General features: G+C 42.4%; 1 protein-coding gene across 1 annotated transcript; it reads right to left on the bottom strand.

Moving 5' to 3' along the window:
* Positions 1-15,242: 15,242 nt before the first annotated feature.
* LOC124271520 (BTB/POZ domain-containing protein 6-like) lies at positions 15,243-19,648 on the bottom strand. The gene is made up of 3 exons (XM_046706664.1): positions 19,610-19,648; positions 17,902-18,188; positions 15,243-17,099 (listed from the first exon to the last, which is right to left on the bottom strand). The coding sequence occupies exons 2-3, from the start codon at positions 18,165-18,167 to the stop codon at positions 15,995-15,997; spliced, it is 1,371 nt and encodes a 456-aa protein (XP_046562620.1). The 5' UTR covers positions 18,168-18,188; positions 19,610-19,648; the 3' UTR covers positions 15,243-15,994.
* Positions 19,649-24,829: the final 5,181 nt, after the last annotated feature.

Genomic DNA, 24,829 nt, shown 5'->3' on the forward strand with positions numbered 1-24,829 from the left:
CGTATGTTTCAGTTTGAATTAATGTCTATTTTCGCCCTTATAACAACGAGCAGCATGTTGATATGATCGCAATGTGGCGTTGTCACCCTTTTCCAATGATTATGTAGCAAGTGAATAATTCTATGCATTCACAGAAAACCTCGTTTTTAAACTCAAGTGATCGTTTGTTTGGCACAGTCAATCAAATGACAGGTGAACTAATCACTCCGATGCAAATACCACAGGAAACACAAACACAATACTATATGTAAAACAGTACAGTGGCCAACTTTGGTCCAATCAAACATGTAGTCGTGGAATTAAGAGCTATTCGAGTTCATTCAATCCTATTAAATGATTTATTCGATACTAAAGGGCACATGTTTCGCTTTGGATTTGTGGCAACGCGGCAACAGCGAGACTGTTTATCAATATGTGGAGTTGTCATTGCAGAGTTTCAATTAGTTACTGCTTATTTTGAAATTATTAACAGAACATGATGTTTCGTTATCATATTTTAATTGACTGCGTTGTCGGTGACACACATACATACACCCGTTAGGGAGGAGTGAGATGTGGGGTTAACGTGTTGTCGGTATCTCAGGTATTAAGTGTGTACTATTCAATACAGACATCGGAACCAACCAACCAACCAACCAACCAACCAACCAACAAACAAACAAACAAGGTTATTGTGAAGTCTGTTTTTAATTCATCAAAGTGTGGTTTCGTCACACTTTAACGCCGCTTTGATGAGAAGTTTAGTTGTTTCACAGTGTACCACCGGTAACCTCCCAAAACAGATATAGCCCATAACTCCTACAGCTTCTAATAGCAAAGTTCTTGCTCCAGTGCACTGCTAATCTCCTGCCTGTTACCTATTTCTTACAATGGACTAGCCCAAGGAAGTTAAGAGAATGATTTTAATGAGCAATAACAAAACTAAGAGTTTTAGAGAATGCTTTGAATGGATGATACCAAAAATATCTTAACAAAAGTTCAATAATATTGAACTTGAGGTTTAATTAACTTCATTAAATATCATAATATCATAACATATTAAATATCAATTTCCATCCAAGTACATTGTTTCAGTGTCTCTTATTTTAACAAAGGTTCAGCAATATTGAACGTGATGTTTAAGACTGAGTGTTTCAGTGTCTCTATCCAAGACAGGATACATGCCAGACAGGTAAATGCCGCCTGTTGTTTTAACTAATTGTAGGGGTACTGGGCTGTAGGGGTTATGGGCTGTAGGGGTACTGGGCTGTTATGTTTATGGGCTGTAGGGGTACTGGGCTGTAGGGGTACTGGGCTGTAGGGGTACTGGGCTGTTATGGTTATGGGCTGTAGGGGTTATGGGCTGTTATGGTTATGGGCTGTAGGGGTACTGGGCTGTAGGGGTACTGGGCTGTTATGGTTATGGGCTGTATGGTTATGGGCTGTAGGGGTTATGGGCTGTTATGGTTATGGGCTGTAGGGGTACTGGGCTGGGCTGTAGGGGTACTGGGGTTATTATGGTTATGGGCTGTAATGGTTATGGGCTGTAGGGGTTATGGGCTGTTATGGTTATGGGCTGTAGGGGTTATGGGCTGTTATGTTTATGGGCTGTAGGGGTTATGGGCTGTAGGGGTTATGGGCTGTAGGGGTACTGGGCTGTTATGTTTATGGGCTGTAGGGGTACTGGGCTGTAGGGGTACTGTGCTGTTATGTTTATGGGCTGTAGGGGTACTGGGCTGTTATGGTTATGGGCTGTAGGGGGAGACTTGTGGGTGGAATGTCCAGTGTTAGGCACTTGGATGCTGCTGGCTATCTAACCGACGTGTATCAGATACGCACCACGAAAGGAAACAATGGGGCATGGCGACACTGACAATACGTCACATTGTCGTGCATTTTTACGCCCGTCACATATTTCAGATAGGAAAAGCAATATTCAAAGTGTGACAAGACGACACATAGTCCAAATGTAGTGTTGTCGCATTGTCGTCGCTCTTTGGTTGCTATGGTGACCGTTTTCTTGGTTTTGCACTGACGACGATAACATGACTCTATCCATGAGGCTTTCATAGTCATGTGATCGATTCAAGTCTCGCTAGTAAAACACCACACACTAATTTATTCCAGACTTAGTCTTTACAAGATTATACATAATGGATTCTAAAACTTACATGTATACATCATAACACATACTGCAAAAAGTAGTGAGTGAGTGAGTTTAGTTTTATGCCGCACTCAGCGATATTCCAGCTATATGGCGGAGATTTGTAAATAATCGAGTCTGGACCAAACAATCCCGTGATCAGCATCATGAGAATCGATCTACGCAATTGGGAACCGATAACATGTGTCAACCAAGTCAGCGAGCCTGACCACTTTGCGGGACTGGGAGCAGCACTTCCTCGACTGAATTGAACAAGACATCATTTACTTGGCAGCAATACATGATGCATTTGAACTGTCAAGATGCATAAGACCATTATAGATCATCTGCAGGATTAGATTACAAGGATATTACGGCATCAGAAGACGAATCAATACAATCGTAGGCTGAACTGATAGATCTTCCGGCATGGGTGAAACTCAAAACCACAATTATTCCAACTCATGAAACTCACTTAATATATAGCTAGGCATTATGGATTCTTAGCTGATGGACGTGATAGGGACGTGCACGTAGCAGGCGTCATGTATCTCTACTTGGGAACATCTGGCACAGCGAAAGGCACCGGAAATTGTCCCGACTATCGTCAGTCGTTTATCACCGCCGTGCACGTTTGTTTCAACAAGATGTTAAATGAGTGAGTTTAGCTTTACGCCGCACTCAGCAATATTCCAGCTATATGGCGGTGGTCTGTAAATAATCGAGTCTGGACCATACAATCCAGTGATGAGCATCATAAGCCTCGACCTACGCAATTGGGATGCGATGACATGTGTCAACCAAGTCAACCAGCCTGACCACCTGATCCCGTTAGTCGCCTCTTACGACAAGCATGGGTTACTGAAGATCAATTCTAACCTGGACCTTCACGGAGAAGAAAAAGCAGAAGCATCAAGAAGAAGAAGAAGAAGAAAGAAGAAGAAGAAGAAGAAAGAAAAAGAAGACTGAGAGAATCAAGGGTGACTGTTTGACTCAGTGAGTGAAGGATGGGTGAATGGGCGAATATAGCATGAGTGGCAGATCGTGTGATAATTGATAATTGGGTGAATGAAAAATGGGCTGGTTGATAAGTAGGTTTGGGGAAAAACGGCTGACGAATAAGTGGGCGATTGACTGTATCAGGGACTGAGTGAAGAATAAGGAATGATTGAGTCACTGGGCAAAGAATTGGTATGTGGTTTGGTGACTGGATTCATAAGCCAATCCAGGAATTTCTAAAGGGGGTGGGGTGGAGTGGAGTGCAGGTTTGAACCCCCTGACGTTCCCCGGCTCCACCAATGCAAAACATTAACTTCAATGCGATCTGTAGTCATTTCAAAAGGGTGGGGGGAGGTTCGAACCCTCTGAAGCACCACCCCCCACTCCCATCCCCTCCTTGGATCCGCTATTGGATTTCATGAACTGGACGATAGCAGGGACTTTGACCTAAAAGAACTCTTTTGTCGTACTATTGCAGTTCTATTGCAGTAGTATTTTCATGTTTTAAAGTCGCCATTTACTTTCCCACGATGTAGATATCCTTCCACTGTTTGATTCCCTCATGTCCCGGATTGAGCAGAGGCTGTTCGGCAGTGAAGATAAGGTGTATACCTACGTCTGATATACATTTAGCAACATGCTCTTCGATTGTGACACCTCGAAAGAGGTGAACTTTACAAACAACAACCAGTGAATGAGTGAATACTGCTTTACGCCGCATCACCAGTCTGCCAGCTTTTCGCGGCGAACCAAGGAACGAAAGAGCTAATTGATCAATGATATCGATAATGTGTGATCGATCAGTGATATCGATAATGTATGATCGATCAGTGATATCGATAATGTATTAATGTATGATCGATCAGTGATATCGATAATGTGTGATGGATCAGTTATATCGATAATGTGTAATCGATCAGTTATGTCGATAATGTGTGATCGATCAGTGATATCGATAATGTGTGATCGATCAGTGATATCGACAATGTATGATAGTATCCATTTCCAAACTTCCGTTATGATTCTGTTATTTTTTGAGTTAGTGAACGTGTTTGTTTGACGCCGACCTCCTGTAAAAGATGGAGTCTCACCAAGGGGCTGAAAGTGACCACGGGACTTTATGATATCGGTCACCACGACTGACCGCCGGATCCTCTTCAGCTGGCAGGGGGTACTGAGGACCTATTTTTTCCAGATCTTTATTGGGATTTTGCAAACATCTGGTTTCACCCAAGACTTTCATTGATTTATTCAATCATTTTCAAAGCTATTTTTCTGTTTACAACCAACGGAATCATTTTCGCCCCTGATCAGTAATGCTCTGGCTTTGACGTGTAAAGTCCGCTGAAGGATTTCACTGATCCAGTGTCTCAGCTGCCTTGCTGAATGGTCGCTAAAATCGGTTGTCACAATAACATTACACTGATTTACAAGGATGGGTTTGATCCAATAGCTTTTAGTATTTGTTTAAAGTTTGAATTTCTTGCCTCAGTTTATTTAGGTTTCAAAGCATATGTACTCTTATTGATACGGACATAATCTTTGCGTGACAGTTAAAGCTTGTAGAAGCCGTGAAGCAAGTCTGCCGCTTGATAAAGATCGAAAAGTTCCTCTGAAATAGTGAAAGAAGTTATATTAAAATCTCAGCGCTGTCAGAATGATTTGAGAATTGCTATCAAATAACAAATTTGGATTATTCAATCCAAATGACATTTACTTCGGACATTCCTGTATCCTGTTGGTATTACATCCGAGCAAGGTGACATCCGAGCTGGGTGACACCCGAGTCGACTCGGACAGACCTCCTCGTATCCAACAGTGTCCAGCAACAAACAGGTCAGTTCTTGTGTCTGGACATTGCCTATGGGGGCAACATAACAACAATTACCCGCCGACATGGGACGGTGTGATTGAGTCTGATCATCACTGGCGTCAAGCCTGGTGTCGCATGGCTAATCAGTATAACGCAAACTGAAAACGATTTCGTGATCAGAGAGGGATACGTATGATAATCTTATTAGCTTTCCTGTCACTTGAGACACCTTGCAGCCTATCAACCGAGCAGATGGATACATGCCATGTTTCTGTGTGTATTTGGTGTTGGACAGTTCTCGCCACATCACTTATATCTATAAACCGTCGGTGTGTACAGGTTCACGCACTTCACAGTTTCGTGCATAATTCTAAAATCATATTTCAATGTATCAATTCCCAGTGTTTACAATGACATATACACTGAATACAGACATAATGCATTGCACGTTTCTGTGATGAAGTAAATAATTTTCGAAATATTTGTTAAACAACAATAAAGAATATCGTTGTTGTAAATCATGTAAAATGCATTCTCCAGCAACACCTCGTGTTGCATGTCCCGTTTTCGAGACCAGGGATAGAATAGGTTCCAAACACTCCATTTCGCGTTTGTTGAGTACCTGGCTAGAGCAGGTTTCTATCACTCTATTGTCCGTTCCGTAGTGGTGATCTTATTTAGTGTAGGTCCCTATGATTCTATTGTCTGTCCCGTTGTGGAGACCCTGGCTTGTGTAGGTCCCTGTCACTCTTTTGTCTGTCCCGTTGTGGAGACCCTGGCTTGTGTAGGTCCCTGTCACTCTATTGTCTGTCCCGTTGTGGAGACCCTGGCTTGTGTAGGTCCCTGTCACTCTTTTGCTTTTCCCGTTGTGGAGACCCTGGCTTGTGTAGGTCCCTGTCACTCTATTGTCTGTCCCGTTGTGGAGACCCTGGCTTGTGTAGGTCCCTGTCACTCTATTGTCTGTCCCGTTGTGGAGACCCTGGCTTGTGTAGGTCCCTGTCACTCTATTGTCTGTCCCGTTGTGGAGACCCTGGCTTGTGTAGGTCCCTGTCACTCTTTTGCTTTTCCCGTTGTGGAGACCCTGGCTTGTTTAGGTCCCTGTCACTCTATTGTCTGTCCCGTTGTGGAGACCCTGGCTTGTGTAGGTCCCTGTCACTCTATTGCTTGTCCCGTTGAGGGAGACCCTGGCTTGTGTAGGTCCCTATCACTCTATTGCTTGTCCCGTTGTGGAGACCCTGGCTTGTGTAGGTCCCTGTCACTCTATTGTCTGTCCCGTTGTGGAGACCCTGGCTTGTGTAGGTCCCTATCACTCTTTTCCTTGTCCCGTTGTGGAGACCCTGGCTTGTGTAGGTCCCTGTCACTCTATTGTCTGTCCCGTTGTGGAGACCCTGGCTTGTGTAGGTCCCTGTCACTCTTTTGCTTGTCCCGTTGTGGAGACCCTGGCTTGTGTAGGTCCCTGTCACTCTATTGCCCGTCCCGTTGTGGAGACCCTGGCTTGTGTAGGTCCCTATCACTCTATTGCCCGTCCCGTTGTAGACACCCTGACTAGTGTAGGTCCCTATCACTCTTTTGCTTCTACCTCTCTTCTTCCCTATCCACCCCAGCACTCTCAGTTAGAATAGGTTACTAGCATACTCTTTCTTGTTCCTTCTTGGGAACCCAAAGATCTCTGTTTATTCTTCTCTCGTGAAGACCCGGGATAGAGTAGGTCTTTGGATTGTATTAGTTGTTTTAAAGATCGACTCAGTTTGATGGATTGCCAGACGAGCTGTATTTACTAAATGGCGTGTTACGGTGTCACGATATCATGCAGAGATGCTTGTTTTCGTCAGTATATGGTTCCTCTGGTCGGGACTCGATATTAACAGACCATCATGATATGCCTCGAGTATATTTTGTTAAGATTATTCACTAACTCTCCAACACTATGTGACAACAAATTGTCTGTTAAGAATTAGTGAGTGAGTGAACTGAGATTAGACCCTCTTTTTCCAGTTTTATCATTCATTCCTTGATCCTGGGCATTTGCAAAACAAATTGTACCTATAAATCTATCGTCAGAGGTTAAAAAATGAGAAAACAGTAGGTGAAATGTTGGACTTCCTTATGGATAACATCTTTGTAAAATTTGGAGGTAAAACATTTAGACAAGAAGGAGACATCCCATATTCACCAATCATGCTCCCCTCCTTGCGAAAGTTTCTTTATGTATATGAAGAAGAATTTCTGCCCCGGGTTGGCATAATCAAAAAAGATAATTTGGTCTAGACGTTTAACTTAAGCTTCAGGTACACCGACAATGTGATATCGTTCAATAAACAATCAGCCAATTCCTTTCCACTGATTTACCCTCCTGAACTTAAAGAGACAGATGAGACCGCCACAACTGTTTCATATTTAGATCTATTACAACTTCAGAGTCACAAAAAACTCTCCACAAGCCTGTATGACAAAAGTGAGGATTTCAACTTTCCAATAGTCAACTTACCAAGTCGAGCACTATTCCAACAGCTCCAGCCTTGGGTGTTCACAACCTTTGAGGTACAATCGTGCATGCTCATTTTACCAAGATTTCAAAGAGTGTCACGCGACTCTTGCTCAGAAGTTGTTTGATCAGGGTTACAATATTCAAAGCCTCATTAGCGCTTTCAAAACGTTTTATTTTATGGATTTTAAGAACATTTCTATATATATGTGACAAAAATATGTCCAATGCAAATCCCCATTTTGAATTGTACCCATTCTCTTCCCACAGAAGTTACTCCTGTCATATCTTCCTACGTAACCTCTGTTCTAATACGACCCTTTCATGGTGTGAGCGTTCAAGACTCGTGATTGGAGGCAATCAGATTTAGTTGTGCAATCAGCGACGTTGTTTCAAAAGGGATCATTCGCAAGGCCTCGGTAATTTCCGTATACTTCGAGAAAACTAAACCTCTTCCCCTGCGCGATGCGCAAACGTTTCTTCTAGACAGAACTCAGTCATGTTATGGCGGATCAGTGGCGTCTCCATTGCCCTCGTTGACAACGGACAAGCTAACCATTAAACGTCTTGTGTGTAACATCAACACAAGTCCCCGGCAGATGGGGGATATTTGTGGCCTCACATTTGCTTGTGTTAGTCAAGTTGAATCTAAGTCGATGTAACACGTGTTCTGATTGGATAGAAAGAAGGGAGATAATTCGTGTTGCGATCTTTTGCCGCTAGGGGATTTTACGAGAACCGGGAAATATGGCCGTATTAGAACAGAGGTTCGTAGGAAGATATGACAAGTAACCTCTGTGGGAAGAGAATGAATTGTACCATACGTTCAGGATTTTTAGAAGGTGAACAGTTGACTAGCCTTTGCATGTGTGTATGATGGGTGTAGCATACAAACACCTTTTTGCGAGCAACTGTATCATCACTATTTGATAGTGAATCATAAACACATGCCCAGTAATCGTATCTCATGGTGTCAATCACTGGGTTGTCCGGTCGATTGTTTACAAGCCGCGTCATGCAGCTGTAATACTGCTGAAAGCGGCGTATAAACCCCAGATATCCATGATACAGTCAGACTTGTTCGATCAACTCTGCTTTTAGCAGGTTTTCTTACAGATGTTGAAAGGGTTTTGACGTTTTTATATACAGGTTCTAGTACACAGAACAGAATGAATCTTTTAACCAGCAGTTTTTGTACTGAGCCTTCAGTGCAGACTGAGATATCTGGCAGCTGTGATTGGATGATTGTGTATAAGATTTTTATGGGTTTCTTTTAAAATAATTCCAATAATTGAAACTGTCCACGTTTTTCAATAATTAGTTCAGTCTTTTTAAACATGGCTGATGGTGAATGAGACCAGATATATTTTCAAGCACATGACATTTGGTGCGGAATTGGGGGTGATTAGCTTCCTGTTGTTGGAAAAGGAACTGATTAAGCTAGTCCATTTTTTGTTTGTTTACCTTGCTTCTTTACATCTGCACACACGTACACTAATAGTTCTTCAGAGCTTCGTTATCTTTATAAACACTATAACAATCTACAGCAGACTATGGGGAAAGCATTTGGTGGACGCCCGGGTCATCTGTGTCTCCCAAGTGTCATGTGAGTATCAGAAACTGATGGACAACATTTGGATAACAATGAAGCCATACACGTTTTACCCAAACAGACGGGGATACACTCACATATAAATGTTTCAGACGCAGGAAAGACATGAGCTTGTTGTACAAATAGATAGTTCACACACAGATGTTCATCCTGTAAGTGTTTACTCTTCACAAATAAACATTTCTTGTCTCACAATAAAAATATATGTTTATGTTCAACACTCAAACATACATTTCTTTCAAACGGGATTTTCTGTTGTTTCTCACAAAAGCCACTCTCTCTCTCTGTCTCTCTGTGTGTCTCTCTCTCTGTCTCTGTGTGTGTATGTCTCTCTCTCTCTCACTCTCTCTCTCACACACACAAACAAATATATTCCATATACACGTATATTTGTACCATACAAATGTATATTTATCCTCACCCAAAGACGCATATGTTCGACACAAAAATGCACAAATATTCACCCAAACCAGCATCAGATTTTTATTAAACAGTAATAAACATATTACACAAATATCAGCATAGACAAACAACCAACATAGACAATAACAGCACACACAGACACGCACATACACACAGGGACGCGCCTCTCACACACATGCAAACTCCACACCCTTCCCAAACACTCACATGCCGTTATCCGACCAGCGCTAAACCCAGCTTACTCACTCACTTACAAATTCTCAGCTGACATTTTGTTGTCACACACGCACGCGCACACAAACGATCGCTCACGCACACGCACACGCACACGCACACGCACACCCACACAGATACATTTCAAGACAGGCTCACAAGTTTCACAAAACGTCCTCTTCTGTTGCATCTCCTTACTTGTCACCTCTCCAGGGCCCCTTCACTATCTGACAGCTGTGTAACGTAATTACTACGTGTTGCATTACCTTGGTAAGATTTACAGTGATCTGATCGCGTTATGGCCGCCATAACAACATTGTAAGTGATGCATGGTGTCCAACAGGGATGGCGAAGCACGCCCAGGGGAGGTGGGCCAATGATTAATGTACTGGCCATCATATAGTCAATATCACCTATGTCTCATTTAATAACCAATATTACGCGCAGGGGACAGATTTTGTCGACCGAGGGTGGAATATCTAGCAAATATTTCTAAATGATAAACATGTGCAAAATGTTATTGTCGATATCAAGTATCTAAGTACTGAGATGCTGATAAATGTCCTAGTAAAGAGGAGTTAGAGTGAGTGAGTTAGGTTTTACGCCCTTTTAGCAATATTTCAGCAATATCACGGCGGGGCACACCAGAAATGAGCTTCACACATTGTGCCCATGTGGAGAATCGAACCCGGGGCTTCGGCGTGACGAGCCAACGCTTTGATAAATAGGCTACCCCACCGCCACAAGAGGAGATAGAGCGCCAATTTCGGATAAGTAACATATCGCTACACATGTTTATGTATATGTATGTATTCTGTATGTTTGTGTATAAGTATGGGGTGTTGAGGGTATGGCTGGTTACTCGGATCTTCCATTTTGAACGTATATAACTTTAATCAGCAAATAGAAAACAAACAAAACAAAAACAACAACATCCAAATCTACATTCGGGTTTCCAAAAGGAAGTACCACTGACTCACAGTACACCGCGTTCCTGACAGAGACACACACGACCCCATACCGTTGGAACTGGCTACCTTGCAACAACAAGGTATGACTATATTGTAATCCAGTATTGTTGACAGACTATAATTGCCAAATCTGTGACTATCATATTCTACAGGATTCCACGCCGGATGGTTCCATGACATAACCAGTGATTCTGTACAAATTGAATTCTTCCATTAATCGCGGTGTTTGCAGGCTGTGCCCATGGGTAGGAAAGTCACCGAACACAGATGCCCAGGAGCATGGCAATGTGGAAACTCGAGGAGCAGTCACATTTGTCTGAAAGTCACTTGTCATTCCCCAGAGTGACAGGACTGACTGGTCACGTATACACTATCAGGGTTGGGAGCAGGCCTATCTGTTTCACGTCCCTCGGGGTGGGGATAACGCTGTGCATTCGCTGATGATATTTACCGCCAGTGTCAGTCATGATTGACGGCGGGGAACCTGTGGCGCTGTGGATTTGAAAGAGGTTTAACTTCAGCACAAGTAGCCACAACACAACCATTAACACGCAGCTTTGACAAAACTATTCATATGCAGCTATAACACAATAATTTATACGTAGCTCTAACACAACTATTCATATGCAGCTATAACACAATAATGTATACGTAGCTCTAACACAACTATTCATATGCAGCTATAACACAATAATTTATTGTAGCACAGTTCAATACCAGCACTGTCCATATGCAGCTCTGACGCCACTATTTTAGTGTAGCTCTATACGAGGACTGTCCATATGCAGCTCTGACGCCACTGTTTTAGTGTAGCTCTATACGAGGACTGTCCATATGTAGCTCTAACGCCACTATTTTAGTATAGCTCTATACCAGCACTGTCCATATGCAGTTATAACACCACTATTTTAGTATAGTTCAATATCAGCACTGTCCATGTGCAGCTCTGACGTCACTATTTTACTGTAGCTCTATACGAGGACTGTCCATATGTAGCTCTAACGCCACTATTTTAGTATAGCTCTATACCAGCACTGTCCATATGCAGTTATAACACCACTATTTTAGTATAGTTCAATATCAGCACTGTCCATGTGCAGCTCTGACGCCACTATTTTAGTGTAGCTCTATACGAGGACTGTCCATATGTAGCTCTAACGCCACTATTTTAGTAAAGTTCAAAACCAGCACTGTCCATATGCAGGTGTAACGCCACTATTTCAGTATAGCTCTATACCAGCACTGTCCATACGCAAATGTAACGCCACTATTTTAGTATAGCTCTATACCAGCACTGTTCATATGCAGCTCTAACGCCACTATTTTAGTAAAGTTCAAAACCAGCACTGTCCATATGCAGCTCTAACGCCACTTTTTAGTGAGTGTGCGAGTGAGCTTAGTTTTACGCCGCACTCAGCAATATCCCAGATATATGGCGGCGGTCTGTAAGTAATCGAGTCTGGACCAGACAATCCAGTGATCAACAGCATGAGCATCGATCTGCGCAATTGGGAACCTATGACATGTGTCAACCAAGCCAGCGAGCCTGACCACCCGATCCCGTTAGTCGCCTCTTACGACAAGCATGGGTTACTGAAGGTTTATTCTAACCTGGACCTTCACGGGTACTATTTTAGTATAGTGCTATACCAGCACTGTTAATATGCAGCTATAAGGCCACTATTTTAGTATCGCTCTATACCAGAACTGTATATATGCAGCTATAACGCCACTATTAATATACCACCAAAATGACAGAGAGGGAGGACTGAACATGACACAGAGGACTGAACGTGAGGGAGAGGACTGAACATGACACAGTAAACGCAGTTGTGATGTCTACCAGTTACACATCTTTATAACAGCCGTTTCTCTTCAGAGACAGACTCTACGAGGCTGAGATGCCCTTGCTTCACTGTAGATTAAACGTTAATCTCGCTGTTACCATCCTCGATAACTCCTGGGTATACGTTCCGATATAGTGGAGGGTTATGAGAACGTATACCCTGGAGATTTCGAGGATGCGCTGTTACAGGCGGTTCCAGGAACCACATATACAATATTACATTTACCCAGTTTACTGTTCAGAGGTTCTCGGCTATGTTTCCTAATATATTCCCTGGGAAATGCTCCGTATTGTCATTTCAAATAATATTTCAGTGACTTTAGGTTAGACTACAGAAATGTGTGAGTTGTTGTGTCAGAGAGGGACGTGGAGTTGAAGATACCAGGGCAGTCTGTGTAACACTGAAACACAGTCTGTTGTAACGTTGTGACCATATCAGCACAGACATCGTGATACTAAAACCAAATCTCATAGTCATAATCAGAACGAATGTTGGAGGCTCTAGCGCCTAGAAAGATGAGACATGCCGAGCAAAAGCCCTAAAATTGTAGATTTGTCATCTTGGTAAAACTTGTATAACATTGAGCTTAGTGCTGCATAGCGCTAGATGCCCCTTAGAGACGTCCCGATTCCTTCACTTCAACATACATCTATTCTTCAGGTAACTGGGGCGGTGGGGTAGCCTAGTGGTTAAAGCGTTCGCTCGTCACGCCAAAGACCCGGGTTCGATTCCCCACATGGGTACAATGTGTGAAACCCATTTCTGGTGTCCCCCGCCGCGATATTGCTGGAATATTGCTCAAAGCGGCGTAAAACCATACTCACTCACTCACTCTTCAGGTAACTTCACCGAAAGCGATGCCTTGGATGTGCGCTGTTGTGTGGGAGTATTTGTGTGGCGCTTCCTTCAGTGTGCTGCGCACCGCCTCCACATGTGTACAACACAGTGCTATTGCCACGAGTATTCGACGATGACATCAAACCTAGGATCATGCAAGAGGTATTGTTTAGTTTTATCAAGACAAATTTATCATGAAAAGTATGCTCAGGAAACGATCAAGATACTTGCCAAATGAATGTCAGTGATTCGTTGCTTTTATCTCATGAGTGAGTACGTTATGTTTAGACTTAAAATGTCTTAATGGGGTAGACTTAAGGTCTGGTTTTGTGAACAGGTGATTGGGTGAGTGAGTTAAGTTCAGCACCTACTTCGAACACTAATTAAGATACCTGAAGACGTGTCAAATATGTTTGAAGAAAGCGATTCAGTTACTAGATCTTGGCCATTTTGGCACTCCAGAGCATGGCGTGATGCTTAATCAGTGCGAATTTTAGATTCGAGGAAATATAAGCTCCTGTCATGCCAAAGGGAAGCAACTCAGATGAACGTACGCGTGACATTGTCTGATTCAACATCGTGAACAATAGGAAAACCACACACAAAAACATACATTTAGAATCTTTATTAAAATAGAAGGGGTTTTCTGATATCACATGATAGATATACCACATTTTCAAAAAGCACGCATCTTCGTGAAACACATAAACAAGCACGACAACGTCGTCTGGGTGATAACTAAATAATTTAACACATGTTAGGTAAGATGCTGACAAATGTAAATATCACAAGGATATACTGTTACCTCTCATCAACCACTGAAATATACCAGGTGAGAATAGATATTTGCTCAGAGTGAGGTATATTGGACATGCGACTTCGAGCTTTTGCAAATAACAAACACAAAGAGTAACATCGTATTGATTGATTGATTTTTTCTGTGATGTCACGGCAGAAATAAACTGGCGACTTTATTCATAAAATGAATCAGTATTTCTCAAAAGCTGTATCAAATGACTACAAGTAAATCAATTCAAAATATAAAACCGAACAAAAGAAAATTCTGAAATGTCATTTAGGAGGCAAAACATAAACGGCAGTTGTTCCCACGGGCAATAGAAAGTCTTGTCCGATTAAAACATGTATCACTTTGTAGCGGAATATATCATTGTAGAGAGCAACAGGCGATGCTTCATCATGCAGGTGGGAAGACGATTCTTGTCAGAGCAGGGAACTTGGACGTCATACATTCTCTCACAGGTGTAATACTTAGGGACCCAAGAGGAATGACTGGAATAGTTTTGAACAAAAATCTAAAAATTCCAGTAAGTACTTGAAAGTAATATATTTCCTCAGGTGGTAACAAACATTGTGAAAACCATTGTGCGATAGAGCTGTGGCAATATATCGTAGTATCGATAATCGTGATACTTTATCTGACAATAAATATATCGATACTTATTTTCGTATCGTGATATGTATCGTTGACCTTAAAGTTGTGAATTTGCACTAGAAATTGACGATTATGTCGAACTTTACACTGTTACTTGCTATCAAATATACTTTTTTAAAGAACATAACTAAAGATAGCATATCGTGATATGCATCGAATCGAATCGTATCATTCCAAGATATCGCGATACGTATCGTATCGTGAAATTTCTGTATTGTCATACCTCTGTTGTGCGATGAGCATGTTTGGCCTATTTTATACGGTTGACCCCTGAAAAAAATATTATCATTTCAAAAGATTACATAACACTATACTGCTTTCGTACCTATTGCTTTAAAACAAAAACGACTAACAATAAAAACCCATGAAACAAACAAAATAGATAACAATATGATAACATGAAACAAACAGTACAGATAACAATCTGATAACATAAAACAAACAGTACAGATAACAATCTGATAACATAAAACAAACAGGACAGATAACAGTCTGATAACATGAAACAAACAGGACAGATAACAGTCTGATAACATGAAACAAACAGGACAGATAACAATCTGATAACATGAAACAAACCAGACAGATAACAATCTGATAACATGAAACAAACAGGACAGATAACAGTCTGATAACATGAAACAAACAGGACAGATAACAATCTGATAACATGAAACAAACCAGACAGATAACAATCTGATAACATGAAACAAACAGGACAGATAACGGTCTGATAACATGGATGGAGCTGGCAGTGACGGATCCAAGTCCATCCCTTGCAGAGAATCTGTCAAACTGAAAAAAACCACATACATTGTGCACAATAAAATGTTTAAGAGCTGACAGTCAATGACTGGCAATGGGTACAACGCTTTCTATAAGGGAGCATGAAAGAGCCAATTTCTAACTCGAACCACTCATGTCAAACAATTAACAGAAACGAAAATAATCAAACATGTGTGCCAGGACTTTGAATGAAAAACAAGTGTGTGTAAAACGGTGTATAATCCAGCAGAGCAGATTTTAGTTGCTCTTCAGTTACTCTGATCTCCTTCCCATTACCAGAGCCAGCTGCAACTAGCAATAGGTAACAACCATGTCCAATGGTTTGATGACCAATGCTGACTGTGCCTTTGCTATCAAACACGAGTTTTCTGGACTGGACTCGACTATTCATATATTGCTGATTGCAACGTATGGCAGCATCATCTCACTCATTCTAATTTCTATAGTCATCTTCGGTTTCTACGGTGGGCATGCAGTACACTAAACCTGGTATTTGGCCTTTGGAAGAGTTAGTTCCCCTTGTACTCTTGTCCGAGTCCATAAATGTCCACATCACGCCTCCCCTTTCAGCCCTCTTCATTCCCCCAATGCCCTTCAGCGTGTTCCGGCCCTTGATGTTAACCACCAGTGTGTAGATCTGATTTCTGTGAATGTCCACTCTTTCCTGGAACATGACTACGTTGTATTTATCATGGTAACTGACCTCCATCACCGTGTCCACCTGGGACTGGGCCATCGGGCAGTCGCGTTGGTCAAATATTCGGGCTTGGACCGAGTATTCCACTTGGTTCTCCTCCGCTTGCTGAGTAAATGGGCCGTATAACATGAATCCTACCAGAATGACGTCATGACTAGCCGAGAACCGAATGGAGTCATCCCCGCCACCACTGCATGTCCATGACCACGGAAAGTCAGTTCCTGAAAACCTCTGAACACGGATTAGTTTGTCTTTGGAAACTATGATCTGACTTTTCCTTCTCTTTACAATGAATGTCTGAATCCCCTTCTCGGGGCAAATGTAATATTCAAATAGCTCTAATGCTTCTTGGTCTGTTAAAAGGTTTTCTGGACGTACGTGTTGTACGAAGAACCGAGGTTCCATCAACGGGAAGCGGATGTGATACAAAGCCTGTCCGAGGATGCTGCGCACTGAATCGGGTGTTATCAACTTTACCTGGCGCCTACACTCTTCTTTTGCCCAGGAGATGGCAGCAGTAAACACGGACTCCTCCGCAGCGCTAAGGTCGTCAGCTAGAATGATCTTGTTGAAGCATTCCTTACACAGCTCCGTGAAGCCTGCAGATTTGAGAGTCCTGTTCCCTGAACACTTGGCAGCCTTCAGGGCCTTCTCGTACAGGCCTTCCTCGTCGTAGATGTGAGCCTGTTCCAAGATGGCGCAAACATTTTCGGAGGTGAGCGAGTCCTCCAGGTACTTGAGACATTTATCTTCAAGGAGCTGCACGGCATACTTCTTGGAGCTGTACAGGAGGCCTGTGACGTTGTCGGAGGTGATGGCAGCGTCGTTGGTGTACATAAACCTGGTGATTACAACAAGGTACATTGAGGACAGCGTGGCAAGACAGGATCCTGCTCATAAACACTTTATTGAATCAACATGACTAACGCTGGAGAGACCATGGTATTTTACAGTTACTGTATTATCAGTCAGTTCTAATTAAGACTCCATTATGGCACACTGGGGCTTTACAGAAGTAAGATGTAAATACGATCGTCCTTCAGGAAGTCGAATATGGAAATGAAGTGAAAAGGATATTCTTGATATATTCATAACATATAATCTCTTAGCACTGTTACAACCAGTTGAAGGCATCAATCTAATTCAAACATTAGATGACATCTGCAAGTACTGAGTGGTTTGAGACATGAATGGACGTCAGAAGGTGTTCAGTGGTGTCAGACATTACAGAAGTTTACAGGTCATAATTTAGGCTCGCCACATCCTAGTTTGAATCACGACAGAGGCACAGTGGAGGAAAGAAACTGAATTTATTATATCCTGATTATCTCAGTTGAAGTTATCCCAATAATTTATACAATCGAATTCTAATTAATTTGGATGGAGTTGGAAGTATAATTCAGGTGTGTCATGGTTTGTTTAATGTCGCTAGAAAGTCAGAAGTGAGAAGGGTTTGTGAGGCGTTTATAAGGCCGATGAGACCCAAGAGGACGGATAATTGTGTAGAGCCATACTGTCACAAGCGTATCCTCGATTTGAACCCATGATCTTAGATTCAAACACGCTTTAAGTACATACGCATGTTAAAGTGAGGACGATATGACTTTCATGAGGACAATACGACTTTCATAAACTACTCTTACTTCAAGAACTCCTCGAAGATGTCCGCTTCGATGTCTGGGATCTCAATGGGCCCGTCATGCTGCGGCCTGAGATTGCCGCAGATCATGGCATTGAAGACACAGCTCCGACTGATCAGCACGTACTGGTGGGCGCGGAACACCGCCTTGTCGTGGCCCACCCGCAGCACAACGTCACACGAGATCTCATTGGTCAACATGTGGAGATTACTCTGGGCGAGGTCACAGCGGGCTTGCCAGTTGTCAACACCGCCTGATTGTACCGCCATGACACATCCTCATCTGGAAGTCTGAATGGTTACATCAATTACAATATTATATCAGACAGGAATCGATACTTATGTATGCTCTCATTGTCCATGTAAATACAAAATCGGTTTTATGGCCTTGTGCAGGAGTTGCTCTATCAGGGGTATGGTGAAGGTGGGGTTTTGATACAGGAGCGTGTTTCATGATTTGGCATTTCTGTTTAGTATTCCTGAAAATACTTCACTAAATGAGTTAAATATTGTGCTTTATCACATTCCCAGATGTACCCGATCACCCCGATGTACCCGATGTACATGCACCCCAACACCTCCCTTTCGTGAAATCCACACACATGGATATGGCGCTGCGACACATAAAACCCGCAATCGGACCGAACGGACCCTGACGGAGATACCCGAGGTATCAGGACAACGAATGCATGTCCTCTTATACGGGTGAAATGGCAAGTTTCAATTACCAGTATTATAGCCACACATAATACAAAGATATGTCACACTCAATATACATGTTCTCTACGCACTACAGATATCATGTGCATTATTTTTCCATTCTGTTTTGTGAAATGCCCTTCACCATAGCTATATTTTCATCCCAATTCAAGTTACATGACGCTTAGAGATGTAAAGTTCCTATAAGACGTTGGTAACACATAAATTGATATATCAATAATTAATAGATACGCATAACAGCATAACAAGTATGTAATCATTTATCAAATGCTCCAATGCAGGTGTTTAACGTCAATTAATCACTATCCACATGAAATGATTCATATCCTGTCTCATGTAGAGCCCATGAAATATATGCACGCATCTCTTCTTCAACAACGCAACACGCTTACCCGCGAGGCAAACAATCAATACTCTCATATCACCATGACAACACTTTACGTCCCAGCTTAACGCCACCATCGATCCGCACCTGTCTATACCGATTACCGGGCACGGCGTTAACATCCATTAGCCCTTATTACGTATTGATTCGGCTGTGTCGTGGCCAACGTGAGCTACAGAGGCTAGGAAGTCAAAGTCCATCATTATAAGAATATCAAGCGAACACCGGCGGCGAGGGAATGCTGCCTCTATTTCCACACTGAAATCAATACCATATTAGCCAGGCATCGTAAAGAGAAACAAAGATTTCATAAAATACTTCATCGTGCTTCTTGAATGGAAAAATATCCCATCTGATTTAAAATGTAAGAAAAGTAAAATTTCATATATATCAACGGCTGGCATGAAGTCAACTAACCATATTCAAACAATCGGAAATACATTTAGGTCATATCCGGATAAAATGACATTGTTTTCTTGCCCTGATTATAGATTCTCTTCAAGTATGATCCACATCTACAAGTGATATCGTCGTTGAAGGCACGTGTTTATTTCCTAATGAATGCATGCACACAGACATTGCACCGAGATAAGAGAATTCTACTCACCACCACGCACAAGGATGCCGCTAACTCAACCAAGTCTAGCCCGGAAGTGGGAGAACTTGTAAAATCACATGACCAGATCTGGCGCTCACATGACGGGCATTGTGGGACGGCTGTGCAAAGCACGGATTTGTATTAATCTCCACAAAGATCAATAGTTTCGGCATTATCTTGTGTCTCTATTATGTTCTTGTCTGGCTTGTGTCTTAAACAACATAGATGTGATGTGATGAAGCACACACTGCTTCCCTAGTATCAGAAACAGAATTGATAGCAATTTTGAAAGCAGAGACCAACAGTTTGGAGACTGTTTATACTGGGGTTCAGTTTATTCAGTGAAAGATGATTTTTAAGATTATTGTCCAAGTATCGTCCTTGACCACGCTCTTGTCCATATTTACTGCCACAATGTGAACATGTTAAACAGGTATACTGCCATCATGTGTGTATGTCATAAAGGGTATACTGCCATCATGTGTGCATGTAATCCCGGTATACTGCCATCATGTGTGTATGTGATCCCGGTATACTGCCATCCTGTGTGTATGTAATCCCGGTATACTGCCATCATGTGTGTATGTCATCCCAGTATACTGCTATCATATGTGTATGTCACCCGGTATACTGCCATCATGTGTGTATGTTATCCCAGTATACTGTCATCATGTGTGTATGTAATCCTGGTATACTGCCGTCCTGTGTGTATGTTATCCCAGTACACTGCCATCATGTGTGTATGTGATCACAGTATACTGCCATTATGTGTGTATTTCATCCCAGTATACTGCCATCATGTGTGTGTCATCCCAGTATACTGTCATCCCGGTATACTGCCATCATGTGTGTATGTTATGTATCCTGGTATATGCGGTATATCATCATGTGTATGTGATCCCGGTATACTGCCATCATGTGTGTATCATTGATCCCAGTATACCGCCATCATGTGTGTATGTATCCCAGTATACTGCCATCATGTGTGTATGTATGTATATGCCCCGGTATACTGCCATCATGTGTGTATGTGATCCCGGTATACTGCCATCATCCGTGTATGTAATCCCGGTATACTGCCATCATGTGTGTACATTATCCTGGTATACTGCCATCATGTGTGTATGTAATCCCGGTATACTGCCATCATGTTAGTACATTATCCTGGTATACTGCCATCATGTGTGTATGTAATCCCGGTATACTGCCATCATGTGTGTATGTAATCCCGGTATACTGCCATCATGTGTGTACATTATCCTGGTATACTGCCATCATGTGTGTATGTGATCCTGGTATACTGCCACTATGTGCGTATGTAATCCCGGTATACTGCCATCATGTGTGTATATTATCCCGGTATACTGCCACATGTGTGTATGTAATCCCGGTATACTGCCATCATATGTGTATGTGATCCAGGTATACTGCCATCATGTGTATGTAATCCTGGTATACTACCATCATGTGTGTACATTATCCTGGTATACTGCCATCATGTGTGTATGTTATCCCGGTATACTGCCATCATCCGAGTATGTAATCCCGGTATACTGCCATCATGTGTGTATGTGATCCTTGTAAACTGCCATCATGTGTGTATGTGATCCTGGTATACTGCCATCATCCGTGTATGTAATCCCGGTATACTGCCATCATCCGTGTATGTGATCCTGGTATACTGCCACAATGTGTGTATGTAATCCCGGTATACTGCCATCATATGTGTATGTGATCCCGGTATACTGCCATCATCCGTGTATGTAATCCCGGTATACTGCCATCATGTGTGTATATTATCCTGGTATACTGCCATCATCCGTGTATGTAATCCCGGTATACTGCCATCATGTGTGTACATTATCCTGGTATACTGCCATCATGTGTGTATGTAATTCCGGTACACTGTCATCATGTGTGTATGTGATCCTGGTATACTGCCATCTATGTGTGTATGTGATCCCGGTATACTGCCATCATGTGTGTATGTTAGCCCGGTATACTGCCATCATCCGTGTATGTAATCCTGGTATACTGCCACTATGTGTGTATGTAATCCCGGTATACTGCCATCATGTGTGTATGTTATCCCGGTATACTGCCATCATGTGTGTATGTAATCCCGGTATACTGCCATCATGTGTGTATGTTATCCCTGTATACTGCCGTCATGTGTGTACGTTATCCCAGTATACTGCCGTCATATGTGTATGTAATCCCGGTATACTGCCATCATGTGTGCATGTGATCCCGGTATACTGCCATTATGTGTGTATGATCCTGGTATACTGCCATCATGTGTGTATGTGATCCCGGTATACTGCCACTATGTGTGTATGTAATCCCGGTATACTGCCATCATGTGTGTATGTGATCCCGGTATACTGCCACTCATGTGTATGTAATCCCGGTATACTGCCATCATCCGTGTATGTAATCCCGGTATACTGCCATCATGTGTGTATGTGATCCCGGTATACTGCCATCATGTGTGTATGTAATCCCGGTATACAGCCATCATGTGTGTATGTTATCCTGGTATACTGCCATCATGTATGTGATCCCGGTATTCTGCCATCATGTGTGTATGTCATCCTAGTATACTACCATCATGTGTGTATGAGATCCCGGTATACTGCCATCATGTGTGTAAACATCCGGTATACTGCCATCATGTGTGTATGTTATCCCGGTATACTGCCATCATGTGTGTATGTAATCCCGGTATACTGCCATCATGTGTGTATGTGATCCTGGTATACTGCCATCATGTGTGTATGTGATCCTGGTATACTGCCATCATCCGTGTATGTAATCCCGGTATACTGCCATCATGTGTGTACATTATCCTGGTATACTGCCATCATGTGTGTATGTAATCCCGGTATACTGCCATCATGTGTGTATGTGATCCCGGTATACTGCCATCATGTGTGTATGTAATCCCGGTATACTGCCATCATGTGTGTATGTTATCCCGGTATACTGCCATCATGTGTGTATGTTATCCTGGTATACTGCCATCATGTGTGTATGTTATCCTGGTATACTGCCATCATGTGTGTATGTTATCCCAGTATACTGCCATCATGTGTGTATGTTATCCCGGTATACTGCCATCATGTGTGTATGTTATCCCGGTATACTGCCATCATGTGTGTATGTTATCCCAGTATACTGCCATCATGTTTGTTTGTTATCATGATATACCGCCATCATGTGTGTATGTTATCCTGGTATACCGCCATCATGTGTAGTATGTTATCCCGGTATACTGCCATCATGTGTGTATGTTATCCTGGTATACTGCCATCATGTGTGTATGTTATCCCGGTATACTGCCATCATGTGTGTATGTTATCCCGGTATACTGCCATCATGTGTGTATGTTATCCCAGTATACTGCCATCATGTGTGTATGTTATCATGGTATACTGCCATCATGTGTGTATGTTATCCCGGTATACTGCCATCATGTGTGTATGTTATCCCGGTATACTGCCATCATGTGTGTATGTTATCCCGGTATACTGCCATCATGTGTGTATGTTATCCTGGTATACTGCCATCATGTGTGTATGTTATCATGATATACCGCCATCATGTGTGTATGTTATCCCGGTATACTGCCATCATGTGTGTATGTTATCCCGGTATACTGCCATCATGTGTGGATGTTATACCGGTATACTGCCATCATGTGTGTATGTTATCCTGGTATACTGCCATCATGTGTGTATGTTATCCCGGTATACTGCCATCATGTGTGTATGTTATCCCGGTATACTGTCATCATGTGTGTATGTTATCCTGGTATACTGCCATCATGTGTGGATGTTATACCGGTATACTGCCATCATGTGTGTATGTGGTCCCGGTATACTGCCGTCCTGTGTGTTTTTCATCGCGATATACTGTCATCATGTGTGTATGTTATCCTGGTATACTGCCATCATGTGTGGATGTTATACCGGTATACTGCCATCATGTGTGTATGTGATCCTGGTATACTGCCATCGTGTGTGTATGTGATCCCGGTATATTGCCCGCCCTCCTGTGTGTTTTTCATCCCTGTATACTGCCATCACGTGTGTATTTCACCCCTGTATACTGACATAACGTATTCCCGTAATACCGTGTGAATGCCCCCATATACTGCCACTGTTCTTCCAGATATACTGCTACTGTTTCTACTATATACCAATGTACTGCCCATATCATTACTTTATACATGCATAACACACATTTCCCTGCTTTCCCTCTTTTCTTATTGCCGATATACCGCTACTGTGTGTCTACTTATTGCCGATATACTGCTACTCTGTGTCGACTTATTGCCGATATACCGCTACTGTGTGTCTACTTACTGCCGATATACTGCTACTCTGTGTCGACTTATTGCCGATATTCTTCTTCTGTGTGTCTACTTACTGCCGATATTCTTCTTCTGTGTGTCTACTTACTGCTGCTACTCTGTGTCGATATACTGCTACTCTGTGTCGACTTATTGCCGATATACCGCTACTGTGTGTCTACTTACTGCCGATATACTGCTACTCTGTGTCGACTTATTGCCGATATTCTTCTTCTGTGTGTCTACTTACTGCCGATATTCTTCTTCTGTGTGTCTACTTACTGCCGATATACTGCTACTCTGTGTCGACTTATTGCCGATATACTGCTACTGTGTGTCTACTTACTGCCGATATACTGCTACTGTGTGTCTACTTACTGCCGATATACTGCTACTGTGTGTCTACTTACTGCCGATATACCGCTACTGTGTGTCTACTTACTGCCGATATACCGCTACTGTGTGTCTACTTACTGCCGATATACTGCTACTGTGTGTCTACTTACTGCCGATATACTGCTACTGTATGTCTGCTTATTGCCGATATACCGCTACTGTGTGTCTACTTACTGCCGTTATTCTTCTTCTGTGTGTCTACTTACCGCCGATATTCTTCTTCTGTGTGTCTACTTACTGCCGATATACTGCTACTCTGTGTCCACTTATTGCCGATATACTGCTACTCTGTGTCTACTTACTGCCGATATACTGCTACTGTGTGTCTACTTACTGCCGATATACTGCTACTGTGTGTCTACTTATTGCCGATATACTGCTACTGTGTGTCTACTTATTGCCGATATACTGCTACTGTGTGTCTACTGCCGATATACCTGCTTCTGTGTTTCTACTTACCGCCGATATACTGCTACTGT

The sequence above is a fragment of the Haliotis rubra genome, unplaced genomic scaffold, assembly GCF_003918875.1.
Source record: "Haliotis rubra isolate DU_JTF1 unplaced genomic scaffold, ASM391887v1 Scf161, whole genome shotgun sequence".
Classification (NCBI taxonomy): Eukaryota; Metazoa; Mollusca; class Gastropoda; order Lepetellida; family Haliotidae; genus Haliotis; species Haliotis rubra.

What these genes read in the sequence shown, in the direction of transcription:
- LOC124271520 (XM_046706664.1), bottom strand. Translation starts at nt 18,167, where the DNA reads ATGGCGGTACAATCAGGCGGTGTTGACAACTGGCAAGCCCGCTGTGAC. An exon ending in ATCTTCGAGGAGTTCTTGAA is followed by an intron (nt 17,100 to 17,901) that starts GTAAGAGTAGTT and finishes TGTAATCACCAG; the next exon opens with GTTTATGTACACCAACGACG.